A 13,265-nucleotide genomic window follows, 5' to 3' on the forward strand; every position below is an offset into this window, starting at 1 on the left:
GGTTGGTTACGTGTATGGATTTGCTGTGCGTGCGAGTACATGTGCATGCACGTGATCGAGTGCCTCGTGTGCTCTTCCCCGGGCCCCTCCTCGAAGCACCTCACTAGGAAGCAGGGAGTAGGGACAGAGTGGTAATGGGGCTGGTGATGCCACTTGCAAGTGACTAACTTACATGTCGGCCGTGTGGCTTGTGAGCCGCCATAAATAGGTCAGGGAAAGCCACCACCGTGGTCAGGGGAATGCCTGATCCTTCCCACTAGTCTGGACAGTCGGAGACCTCATAAGGCCCCCAGGAACACTCTGCAGCCACATGGCCCCCCCACTCCCCCCTCCATCCCAGACAAGAGGTGCTTCCAAGCCTCGGGTTACCAAGTTACCCCATCAGGTGCAGAACCAGCAGGGTGAGCTGGGAAGCCCTGTCAGAGACCGCTGGCCAGCAAGCTGCCCCCTTCCGCCGGCCCTGGGGCTCCTTCTCCATCTTTGAACTATATCTCTGCCCGCCCTGAGCCCATGCCTCAGACTCGCAGGGAGATGGGCGGGATGTGGAAAGCCGGGCCTGTAATGGTCACAGACTGTCTGGTGGGACCCAGAGACGCCTGCCAGTGACCCGTGCAGGTCTGGCTTTTTTTTAAATCACAACCCACAGTAAAAAAAAATATATATATATATATATAATATATATATATTTTTTTTTAGAAATGCATATATGCATAACAGGAACTAAAACTTCACAAAGCAACGTATACTCTTGGTCCATGCAATGAACTCAGATGGTTTTTTTTATTCTACTTCTGCTTTTTTTTTTTATTTAAAAAAAATCTGATCAACACCTGCTAAATTATTTTCAAGAAAGAGTCCAGACCTAGAGTCCAAAACCGATTGCCGTGTCCCCGGTCTCTCCCCACAACTTCAAGGGCCCACCTCCCACCCATGCGCCAGCCGTATTTACATTCACTTAGCAGGTCTCCCTATAAGTAGCTCACGCTCCCCCAAAAATCAATGTAATTAAGAAGGAAAACGCTATCAGGGCAGTAAACGGAAAACCGCCTTACTTGCCATCACACAAGGTTCCTGCCATAAATAGATACGGTGGGAACAAAGCAACGTTACGGAGTCCCGGCTGGGATCCTGGTCTGTGCCAACACCCTGAGCCCTGCTGCTACTTGTTCACAGAGGAGAAAGTGGGGGAGGAAATGGCCAGCGTCAGAAGGCGTCAAAGCCATACCACCACCAGATGGAAATCTGGTGCTTCTTACCGTAGGAATCAGTGTTATTTAATAGAGCGTCCCCTGGCCCCACTCCACTGTCTGAGCACCGAACACCGCCTTCGCCACCCGCTCGCCTGCACGAGGGGCGCCTCGGGACCCGGACACCTGGCCGGGGGTTACACAGCCAGCCGGCGCGGGGTGGAGGCCGGGTTTCTGTTCTTGCCCCCCACCCCCCGGCCTCTAGAGGGGCCGGTCGCCACGTGGCCTGGAGGAGACAAAAGTCGGAGGGTCTAGGAAGGGGGTCAGCTGCACCGGCAGGTACGTGCGGAGAGCCCCCTGCATCTGGGTGCTGAGCTAAGAGGAGGCTGTAGGACACTGTGAGGGTCCCCTGAGGGCACTCCCCGGAGCTCTGCCAGAACATGGTGGCCACCGGACCCATCACTCAATCAGGCCCTTTCCTGGCCCCACCCAGAGGCACTGGAAGATGCCACCACAGAGCCGTAACAAAAGCCCCTGCTTCAGAGCCACAAATCGAAGAGGTGTAGTCCATCAGTCCTGGGCCCCATCTCCCAAAAAATGCCCCCCAAAAAAGTCACCTGTCATGGACACTGTCCCCCAACCCCCTGCCCAGAGGCCACCTGCAGGAGGGTGACCTCAGAGGGCCAGGGTTTCCTGCTCAGGCACCCCTGTGCTTGGGTGGGCAGGACATCCCCGTGGGGCCAGATGTGGAGGCAGAGAATCTCGTCTCAAGGAGCGGAATGGCGCGGGGGGCTGGGTACCATAGCTGGCAGAACGGGGCGGGGGCTGCAGAGCCCACCGGGAGGTGACTCTAGAGCAGGACTGGATGGAGAGTTTCACTGGAGAGACGGGGGAGGGGGCTGCATCCCGGACAGGGCGGAGAGGTAGGGGAGGGCCTTCTGGCTCAGGGAGGGAGGAGACCGTTGGTGGAGAGGCCCCGGGCCTGCTGGTTCCGTGTCACCCCGTCGCCCTCAGAGCCACTTGACAATCCTGGGCCCGAGAGTTCCCGTGATTCCCAGTGAAGAGAAAGCCCTTTGCCTCCAACAAAGCAAAAGATGCATGCAGGGTGCTCTATGTGAGCAGAGGCTCATGGTTCTAAATGAAAAACTGTTGTTTAATGCCGTTCGCTTCGAAGTTGTGACCCCCCCTGTGTCCCTTACCTGGGGATGTACCTCACCGACCTGGCCTTCATCGAAGAGGGGACGCCCAATTACACGGAGGACGGCCTGGTCAACTTCTCCAAGATGAGAATGGTGAGTCTCCCAGGGCGGCGGGGGGGGGGGGGGGGGGGTGCCGTCCAAGCCCAGAACCGAGTCCCAGGACCACCAGGTCTGCTCCGCTGGGCACGTGCTCTCGGAAGCCTGGGTCTGACTCCTCCAGCGAGAGCCGGGGCTCCCCCGCCAGCCGGCCTCCCCGCACCCCCTCGGATGATGCCTGCAGCGGAAGGGTGGGTGCTCTTGGCATGGTATGCCCCACCCCCCAGAGGAGCAACCTGAGGCTCGAGGGGTCAGTGACCGGCCCACAGTCACTCCGCGGGTGAAGGGCAGAGCTGGGTCTCAAGCCGCGTCTGTCTGACCCAAGGCCTGTGCCTTTATTTGCACCCCTTCTTTTAGTGTCCATACTGACACTTGCTTCGTGGGGCCCAACAAAATCATGAACACAGCACCTCCCAAGCGCAAGCGAATAGGTTTCAAATTTTCCCAGAGATTGCTGGGGCCTGGGAGGGGGCGGGGGCCAGAGTTGGAGCCAGCCTGTCTGCCTTCTCACGGGATGTTGGGTCGGTGCTGTGTGATGGGCTTCCACTGAAGATTTCCTTCCCTAGAAGGGCTTCTCGGTCAAACGCAAGCCGGGAGCACTGTCCTGGGGCCGGGTCAGGGCCCCCTCGCGGGGTGCCTGCCCACAGCGGGCATTCAGAACGTGGCAGGTGGCCTGACCTTTGCTGAGAAGTGGGGGCTGCTTCGGGATGTTGGCCAGCGTGCCCCACTCGTGGAACGATACCATTTCTGTCCCTTGCATCATTAACCTGTAGAGTTTTGACCAGTCTCACCCATGGGAACAGGTTGCTGGTTCAAAGGAAAGCACCTGCCTCGGTGGGGCTTCCCAGGGGTTGGCGTGTCTGGGAATTAGGAGACCGACGTCAGGCTTGGCTGTTGGTGCCCCTTCTGCTCTGCGAAGCGGGGGCACGGAGACAGCAAACTGTCTTCTTAGACTCCCCTCCTTCTCACAGATATCTCATATTATCCGAGAGATTCGCCAGTTTCAACAAACTGCATATAAAATAGAACACCAAGTGAAGGTAAGCGGCCCACGCACCGTCCGTCCCTCCGGCTCTCACACAGGTGCTCTCTCTGGACCACCCGCCCCTTCCTCCCTCGTGCCTCCACATCCAACCCCCTTCGCTCGCGGGCTCCCCTGGGCGCCGCTCCAACACCAGCCAGGAAGCCCTCCCTCTCCCCTTTCCGCTGACCTTCCCGCAGCAGGTGCCGACCTTGCTGCTCCAGGCCAGAGATGGTTGGTGATCCCGTCTGATCCCCCACCAGGCGAGGGAGGCAGCGTTTACAACTTCCTTTTGAAGAGGAATACGCTCCCTAGTTGCACAAGTCACAGGTGGGAAGGGCAGGCGGTGAAAAGCTCCCCCGCGACCAAGTCCCCCGCCAGAGGCAGCGGGATCCCCATCTCTGTGCAAACAGGAGCTCGCCCAGCTGACTTGCTTTGACGTGGCAGCGTTGCTCCGAGTCCCTTGCTTCCTCAACAGCTTGTCTCTGAGACCATTGGCCTTACAGCGGCAGAGAGAGCACCTACTTAGCCAGCTCTGTCGTGATGGGCACTTAGGCTGGGTCTGCCCTTGGCTGCGACCACCAGGGCGGCAGAGAGCACGCGCAGGTCCACACAGAGGGGTGCTGCCCGCGTGGGGGGCCTGTGAGCAAGACTGGCTCCGGGAGGTGGGGAGGGCGTGTGTGGGGGTGGCTGCCGCAGGCGGGCCGAGCCAGGTGAGCCTGGGCTCCCGGAAGGATCCGGAACCTGGTCCTGAGGGACCCTGGGAAGCCAGGAAAGGAGCTTACAGAACTGGTTTAATTTGCGTTTGTAAAGACAGCATGTTGATCTCACTTCACTCTCTGAACCATGTGCCCCATTTTACAGATAAAGTCACTGAGACTTGCTGACCCAAACTCTGGCTCCCAGCCCTATGATCCCTTCTCTGCCCGGAGATCCATCCCCTCCCGTCCAGAGCCTCTCAGCCTTCTAGCTCACAGCTCACAAAGTGTCCAGCCCCAGACTGACCCCCACGCAACCCAGAAAGTCAAGCTTCACTTTCCTTTACAGCAGATTTGCCCTCTGAGAATGTTTTTGAGAAGAACCAGTGAGTTATCAAGTTACCCCTTTCCCCTTGCTCTGTGTTCATTCTCTCATTCCACAAATATTTCTTGAGCACGTGCTACGTGCCAGGCTCTGGATCAGGCCCAGGGCCCCTTCTCCTGTCCCTGACCGCTTCCTGGGGCTGCTGTTTGCGGCCCATCTCCCCTGACGCAGAGCTGTGGGAGCTCGACCTTGAGCATGCTCGTGATGGAGAGAACTAGCTGGTCCGTGTGCTGGTGCCCAGGAGGCTTGAGTGTCCAGATTTCTGTAGGTTTATCTAGAAAGGGGTGTTGGCAGGAGGCTGGAGCTCCAGACACTCACATCTTTATCAGCGGGTGTGGACTAACCTAGACTGTGACGTCTGGAGTCCGCTTCCTGGAGGTGTTGGTGAGAGCGTAAACCACACAGTCATCCCTTTGTCAGTGACTGGGAGCCAGCCTGTTAGCCGCTCCCGCCCCCACGATAGCACAGGGTCCAGGAGCCAAGACGCTCGCGGCAGAGACGTGATTTTGCTTTAGCAGCCATCCGAAGATGCCCTAATACGATGTAAGACGTGTGATGTGTTTGGTTCCACAGCTGACAAACGAACGAGCCTTGGAAAGACTCTCGGCGAAGCTGGGGCTTCCCCGGGGCGGCGGGGCGGGGGTGGGGTGGGGGTTGGGCTCTGGCCCCTCAGGCACATTTAATTGTAGGAACCCAGCCAGGCCGTGGGTCCTCCGGATTGTCCACTCCAAGGTTTTTCCCCGGAGTGAGGCATGCGAGACCAGACGGGGAGCCCCAGCCCTCACCCAGCCCGTTCCCACTTTCCTTCTTGGGGTGAACGTGGCTTGGAGCTCTGTCAACCTAATGTTTAAATCTATCTTTGCAGCATAAAGACACGTTGAGAGAACATGTAAACCCCCAGACACCCACCACTTAGATTCTACACTTGACATGGTCGATTTTTTTTCAAGATTGGAACTCAAAATCTGGGCGCCTGGGTGGCTCAGTTGGTTAGGCATCTGCCTTCGGCTCAGGTCATGGTCTCAGGGTCCTGGGATCAAGCCCCGCATCGGGCTTCCTGCTCAGCAGGGAGTCTGCTTCTCCCTCTCCCTCCACTCGCTCTCTCTCTCGCTCTCTCTCTCAAATAAATAATTAGAATCTTTAAAAAAATTAAAAAGCCCCAAAACATTTCATCTAGTGTTCCGCCAAAGAAAAGCAGTCGAGGGTCATGCTGACCCACCGTGACTTAGCATTACTGTCAGGACGATGTTCAATGACAATACCGAGACAACATGAAGACAAAACGCGGCGTGAGGCCCGTGAGCGGCGTGCGCCGGCCTGGCCGCGCCGCAGAGGGCCTGCTTCCCAGGCCCTGCGTCCGCCATCCGGTGTCCCAGAGGCCCCACAGCCCTGTGGCCGCTTCTCCTTCTGTCTCTTCCTCCTCTCAGGTGACCCAGTACCTGCTGGACCGGTCCTTCGTGATGGACGAGGAAAGCCTCTACGAGTCCTCTCTCCGCATGGAGCCCAAACTGCCCACCTGAAGCCGGCCGGCCCCAGCCGCGCCACGGACACGCGCTGTGTGACGTTGTACATAGTCGTCTGGTTCCTGGATTTTCCTCTTTAGTCTGTGCTTCTCCAAGAACACCAGTCCGTTCTCGTTCTTAGATTCCTGTAGACCGGAATAGGCGCTCGGCTCCGTTTCCGACGTCACCCTTCCCCGCGTCCCGCAGCTCCTGGTTCTTTCCAGCGACGACGTCCGAGTCTTCCCGGCCCCTCGCTCTCTCGGAAGGGAGGACGGAGCCCGTGCAGACGCGAGCCCGGGCGCCGTCCTGCTTCCGGCCCGCCCCGGCCCCGGCCCCCGGGCTGCGTCCGCCCCCCACCCCCGGGTGTCCTCCCAGCATGTTCCATGTAGTTGTTCTAACTGGGGGGTGGGGGGAGGCGGGAGGGGACCGCACCCTGAAGTCCAGTCATTCACAGATCTTCCCGCTGACGGTGATGCCAATTTCCAAAGCAGCTTTTTCAGCCAAAATCACAGGGGTCCAAGCTCCCCCGTCTCCCGGTAACCCGGACGGAGGGGTGTCCCCTCCACTGAGGACCATGCCCCGTGACACCAGCACCACCACCTCGCGCCGGCCCTGCGTGCTGCGCGCTCTAGGACTCACACCAGGCAGCATGAGTAGCCGTCTCCGTGAACCCGGGCGAGGCCCCGGAGCACCCCGAGGGACACGGAGTCACAACACAAGGTCGCGCTGGCCTGCACTGACCGCGGCCCGGCGTTCACTGCAAGTCGGGGACACAGAACACGTCACTCCTCCTCTCCTAGCTGCCCAATGGTCACTCCAAGCTTCCGTTGAGATGCTCTGAGTCTGTCTGCTTTGTGAAAATAGTACCACACCGTAGAACTAGGGAATCAATAACCGAGTGTTTTTATCGCATATACTGTGGTCCTGTCTGAGCGCCTTCTAGCAGGAATGTAGTACCGTAGTGCTTATTCTGTGAATACTACCGTCGATTTTTTACACTGTACAGTAGAGAGCGCGGGTTCACTCAAGCGGCAGGCATGCTCATGACGACAGACAAACAACTTTTGCTGTAAGCAATACCTAGTGGTATGAGAATTCTATTTCAAGTCCTACAATATTTCAACTTACAGCTTGTTTGGAAAAAAAAGAAATTTCCATTTTTGTAAAAATATATGTTTCCTGATTACCTCTTGCTAATAAATCTCTTCTATCTCAGGGTGAACAGTGACTTTTGATGGGTTTCATTCATTCACTCTAAGGGTATCTGAGGAGCCCCTGGTCCTTAGCAGATTGCTGGGCTGGGGCCAGAGATCCAGAGGGACAAGGACATGGACCCCGCCCTTGGGAACTCGTGGTCTGATGAGGGAGACCGTTTTGGTGATCTGCTACCCCTGGGACAAACCACCCCAATGCTTTAATGGCTTGAAACAGTTTCTGTTAGGTTTCTGAGTCCTGGGGGTTGAGGATGGGGCTCTCCTGAGGTCACGGTCACAGCAGCTGGGGTTACTGAAGGCTCGACTGGGCGGGGCGTCCAGTGGCTGGAAGTTGATGTTGGCGGGGGGCTGAGCTGAGGCTGTCCACCCAGCACCTTCACCTGGCCTCTCCTTGTGGCTTGGGTTCCTTGGGGTGGCTGCTGGGTCCCAAGAGCCACCTTCCAAGAGGCTCGGGCAAAAGCTGCAAGGCTACTTATGACCCAGCCTCAGACTCCAACATCCCAGGGATCCAGCATGTCACCAAGGCCCGCTGGGTCACAAGAGAAGGGGACCAAGCTGCTCCTCCTAATGGGAAGCGGAGCAAAGGATTTGCAGCATCTTTCAGTCTCTGGAGAGAGATCACTTGAGCCTCTGTCAGATGATGGGGCGGGAAGGGCCTTGGGGACGCAAAAGAGGAAAGGGCACGTGGTGGGGGGTTGGAGAAAGCCCCACAGAGCTACGAGGTGGTGGGATAGGCGAGGGCGACAGGCAGAGCAGATGGGGGTGCACCCCAGGCAGAGAAAGCCCAGAAGCGTGAGAAAGTGCACTTGCTCGGGAACGGCTAGCGTGAGCGTGCAGCACAGAGGTGGAGGTGAGATGGGGGACATCAGGCCATGGGAAGCCCCGGGAATGAGAATTCCCAGAGGGGAGGGCAGCTCCTGGCCACCACCCGAAGCACCCAGCGGCGACAGAGGGTGAGCGGGAATGCGTCGAGGAAGAAGGGTCTGAGCCCCACACCCACGCCGCGGGGGGAGCAGCCGGGGGCACCCCTGACGGTCTCCCACGGGGGCCGGGGCCCGCACGCCGCCCTCAGTTACAGGCACGAAGCCCAAAGTAGGGCAAGACCCACTTCCGGAACCTCCCAGGGCCACCTTCCCTGGGACCCGTGGCCAGCGGGCGCACCTGCCCTTGCGGTCTCGGCAGGCACTCTTCAGCCCACTTCTGCTGTGACCTGAGAGGGACGGTTCCACAGGACCCGGCTGGTGGTGACCGCCCACTGCACCACTTACCTGCTGGTGAGCCCAGCCAAGTCACTCAACCTCTCTGAGCCTCAACTTCTTCATCTGAAAAATGGGGATGAAAACACTTCATCTTAGAATAGGATTAAATGAGCTAACTCACGGAAAGTGCTTAGCACAGGATGAACAGTTACGGTAGGGGACAACCAGTGCGTTTTGAGGTCCACAGGAGGGCGTACGGGAAACATGCCTCTTCAAAGCGAAGCCACGAGCTGTTACCCCTTCTGGCATCGAAGGCCGTGCCGGGCTCCATGGGCCTTGGCTACTGCGACAACCCCGAGGTGCAGGCGTGGCTGAGCCGTCCTAGGAAGGAAGGCGAAAAGCCCAACTGGGGGTCCTTGGCCTCCTGGCTTCAGGACGGGGACCGCCTGGCCCTTCTCCCCCCATGAGCAGACCCTGAGGCGGCAGATGCACCGGAGCCCCGGGGTACGTCTATTCCTGATGGGAAGGCATCTCGCTGCACAGTGCTCTCCCCAGGGGGCATCTGGGGGCATTTTGGGGGTTCAGGGTTGGTCACAGAGGTGGGTGGAAATGGGGACAGCAGCTCCACACGGCGCAGTGCACAGGCCCTGCACCCCAAAGTTACCCAGAATGCCCTGTGCTCAGCCATACTGCCCAGGTTCAAATCCCCGTCTGGCCACTCACCAGCCGTATGACCTTGGGCAAGTTATGTCACCGCTCTGTGCCTCGGTTTCCCCTTCTGTAAACCATGGACGATAACACTGCCCGCGTTGCCGTGAAGATTCGGTGACATCATGAGCACAAGGCAAGCACCTGCCTGACAACCCCTGACTGTCGTTCCCTCGTGAAGTATTTACAGAACACTCGGGCTCGTGGACTCCGGTAGGAGCGATACCCCCTGCCAGGCTCGCTCTCTGCTGGGCCACAGGCAGTGGGCTAGTTTTGGAAATGCCCAGGGCAGGGTGGTAAGCGCCATGCAGACGATCAGGCAGGGAGTGGTGAGGAGGCCAAGGCCCCCGACCTGACCCGGATAACGCAAGACCGCGATGTCACCGTCCCAGCATTGGCGAGGTCACCACTCACATGAATGCAGGCGCTCAGGATCGGGGTCAGGCGCTGGGCGGCACCCAGAGCTGTTTCGGGGCAGGACTAAAGTGAGGCCGGAGGAACGCCACCCCCCCAACAGGTGTCAAGTTTAAGGGGCTGCCAAAAATCTCTGTAGTAAAGGTAACATTCTAATGCTTTTAAAAAGTCAAAATCAATGCAAGCATCGTGATGCACAAAATTTGAGCATTTGCAATGCAAACAGGATCAGTGTCATTGATCGGTCCGTTGGCCCCAGGCTCCCGCGCAGCCGGGTGCAGCCGTCCCAGTGGCGGGCGGGGGCAGGGGTCTGAAGAGGCAGGCCGTGCTGTCACAGGATACGGTGGTGCCGCCCAGACCCACGCACACTCCAAGCATTCATCAAACTCCCGCGTGTGCATACCTGGTGAGCAGCATCCCACCGCATTCCTGACCTCCTGGAGCTCCTGACCCAGCTAGGAGCCAATAACCCGCAGGTTTCCAGCTACAGCCACACCTCCCTCCTGCTTCGGACCGTCTGGCCAACCATCTGGAAGCCATCCTCCTGGGGGTGACTGACTGCCACCTCACACTCAAGTGGACCGAACCGACCTCAGCAGCCTCCCGCCCCATGCCAGCCTCCTCAGCACCCCACCCAGTTGTGCAAGCCGGAAACCCAGAGGTCACCCTGGACTCCCACTTGCAGAGGGTCCCACGGCTCTCGTCCATGTTAACCTCCTAATCACCTTCCAGGCAGGTGGCAGCTTGTACCCGCCCCTGCCAGCACCCTGGGCCAGCGTTCTCCAACTACAGGACCCCGACACTCTTCAAAACTGCCGAGAACTCTGGGGCGCCTGGGTGGTTCAGTTGGTTAAGCATCTGCCTTCAGCTGAGGTCATGATCTCAGGGTCCTGGGATTGAGTCCCCTGTCGGGCTCCCTGTTCAGTGGGGAGTCTGCTTCTCCCTCTGCCACTCCCCCTGTTCACGCTCTCTCTGTCTCAGATAAATAAATTAATATCTTAAAAAAAAAAAAACTCTTGGGCGCCTGGGTGGCTCAGATGGTTAAGTGTCTGCTTTCGGCTCAGGTCATGATCCCGGGGTCCTGGGATCGAGTCCCGCATCAGGCTCCCTGCTCCTTGGGAGCCTGCTTCTCCCTCTGCCTCTCTCTCTCTCTCTCTCTCTCTGTCTCTCATGAATAAATAAATAAAATCTTAAAAAAAAAAAAAAACTCTTGCGAATTCCCCCCCAAAACCCACATAAGTGGGTTATATCAGTCGCTATAATTGTAGTTACTGGTTAGTGTATTCAAAACTAAAACGTCAGGAAAGTCTTTAAATAATTATTTGTTAAATCCATTTAAAAATAACGGGCAGTGGGCTAGTTTTGGAAATGCCCAGGGCAGGGTGGTAAGCGCCATGCGGACGATCAGGCAGGGGGTGGTGAGGAGGCCGAGGCCCCCCGACCTGACCCGGATTATGCAACACCGTGATGTCACCGTCCCAGCACTGGCGAGGTCACCACTCACATGAGCGTTATATCATGTGCTTCCTGTGCTCAGAGAACAGGAAGCAGTTTCCCGAAGATAAACCGCACCCACCTTCACAGCAGCGGGAAGGAGTCAGCGGCCCGAGTGCCCGTCGGTGCACGAACAATAAACACGCATGGTCTCTATACACAATGCGGCCTCGAAAGGGAAGTGTGGCCGGGCCGCCGGGGTGCGCCAGCCCCTGGCTCCGCGGGCCCCAGACGGACCAGGCTCGGCCACGCGCCGCTGGCAGAATCAAAGGCAGAGAGACAGACAGGAAAGGGATTTATTTCAGGGAGGCCGGCACCAGGAAGACAGCGGGCCAGCGTCCAAAGTGCGGAAAACACCTCCAGGTCTATAGGAGGAGAGTGTGGGCAGGCGGGCGGTGAAGGTCAGGTCCGTCCCTGTCTCGGGGTCGGTCCCGGGGCTCTCGCGGGCTCAGGGCCGTCCTGGCTGCTCGAGGGGGCGGTTTCTGTTCCCATCACGGGATGCTGTGGTCTTTTGCCCGGTTAAGAGATAAGCCGGAAAGAAGAACGTAATCAGCAAGTACAGAGGGAGGTCAGAATGGAGGTGGTTGAGGTCCTCGCTCAGAAGGACGCCCGACACCTGCTACAACAGGATGCCCCCGGAGGACATCATGCCTGGTGAGATGAGCCGGTCACAAAAGGCCAGATGCTGTAAGACTCCTCTCATGAGGCACCGGAGTCTCAAGCTCACACAGACAGAGTCGATGGGGAGGGGGGAGGGGGACAAGGGGGGCTGGGGAGCTGCTGTGTGGTGGGGACAGGGCCTTGGCCCCCAGGATGAGGAGAGTCTCGGGGACGGGGACAGCTGTACTTGGTGCGCGTGTGTTTAATACCGCTGAGCTCTCGGCGGTCAGGACGGTAAGGTCTGTGTCCTGTGTGTTTTACCACAATCTGTAAGATTTCATTAAATAACAAAAAGAAATCTGTGATGGATTTACATGTTAAAACAGAAACAACAAGCCCAAAATGCAGTCTTTCACCCACAGGACTTGCCCCAGTTTCATCCTTTCTCAAGAATGTTACCTTTTATTTTTGACCTGAAACAGCAGAAACGCATTTGCCCACAGTTATGCAGACTTCAACTCCCAGCCAAAGTCTCTGTGTCTGTCCGCAGGGCCGCCCTGCCCCGGGGGCTCGGAGGAGGTTGTGCGTGCCCTCCCTCCCTCCCCCCGCCCAGTGCCTGCACCCTCTTGCTTCAGCCCCCTGTTCCTGCTCATGGAGGAGCCTCCCTCTGCTCGCCTCTCGGAGGAGTTCGGTAAGCATGCCTGGGGCTCTTCTGCTAAGCAAGGGCAACCTCCCATACCAAGACCCTTAGCTGCACCACATCTACAAAGAACCGCTTCCGACAAATACCGTATGATCTCATGCATATGTGGAATTAAGAAACAGTGGGCGCCTGGGCGGCTCAGTCGTTAAGCATCTGCCTTCGGCTCAGGTCATGACCCCGGGGTCCTGGGATCGAGCCCCACATCGGGAAGCCTGCTTCACCCTCCCTCTCTCTCTCTCTCTCTCTCTCTCTCTCATGAATAAATAAATAAAATATTTTTAAAAAATTAAAAAAGAAACAAAACAGATGAACATATGGGAAGGGGGAAAAAGGAGAGAGGGAGGCAAACCATAAGAGACCCTTAAGGAGAACAGACTGAGGGTTGATGGAGGGAGGTGGGTGGGGGATGGGGATTAAGGGAGGCACCTGTTGTGATGAGCGCTCAGTGTTATATGTAAGTGATGAACCACTGAATTTTACTCCTGAAACCAATATCGTGCTGTATGTTAACTAAGTAAAATTTAACTAAAACTTTATTTATTTGTTTGTTTGTTTTTAAAGATTTTATTTAGTCATTTGAGAGAGAGAAAGAGAGCATGAGCAGGGGAGGGGGAGGGTCAGAGAGAGGGAGAACCAGGCTCCTCGCTGAGCAGCTCCCTCCCAGCACCCCGAGATCATGACCTGAGCCAAAGGCAGATGCTTAATCCACTGAGCCACCCAGGTGCCCCTAAATAAAAATTTAAAGAAAAACAAAACAAATACAAGAACCTCTTTCTACGCAAGGTGACGTGTACAGGTTCTAGGGATCAGGGCCCGATATCTTTCGGGGACCCTTATCCAGTTCC

At 57.3% G+C, this 13,265-nt stretch overlaps 1 protein-coding gene across 2 annotated transcripts in view; it reads left to right on the forward strand.

Annotated features, from left to right (window-relative positions):
* The window catches only part of RASGRF1 (Ras protein specific guanine nucleotide releasing factor 1), a 97,613-nt gene extending 90,303 nt beyond the window's left edge, over positions 1-7,310 (forward strand). For both annotated transcript variants that reach the window (XM_027571725.2, XM_027571726.2), the window contains 3 exons: positions 2,362-2,479; positions 3,454-3,522; positions 6,014-7,310. In XM_027571725.2, the coding sequence (XP_027427526.1) occupies positions 2,362-2,479; positions 3,454-3,522; positions 6,014-6,106 (280 nt within the window). In that variant the 3' untranslated portion in view covers positions 6,107-7,310. The remainder of the gene's footprint in view (positions 1-2,361; positions 2,480-3,453; positions 3,523-6,013) is intronic.
* Positions 7,311-13,265: the final 5,955 nt, after the last annotated feature.

This window comes from Zalophus californianus, chromosome 6, assembly GCF_009762305.2.
Source record: "Zalophus californianus isolate mZalCal1 chromosome 6, mZalCal1.pri.v2, whole genome shotgun sequence".
In the NCBI taxonomy this organism is placed as follows: domain Eukaryota; kingdom Metazoa; phylum Chordata; class Mammalia; order Carnivora; family Otariidae; genus Zalophus; species Zalophus californianus.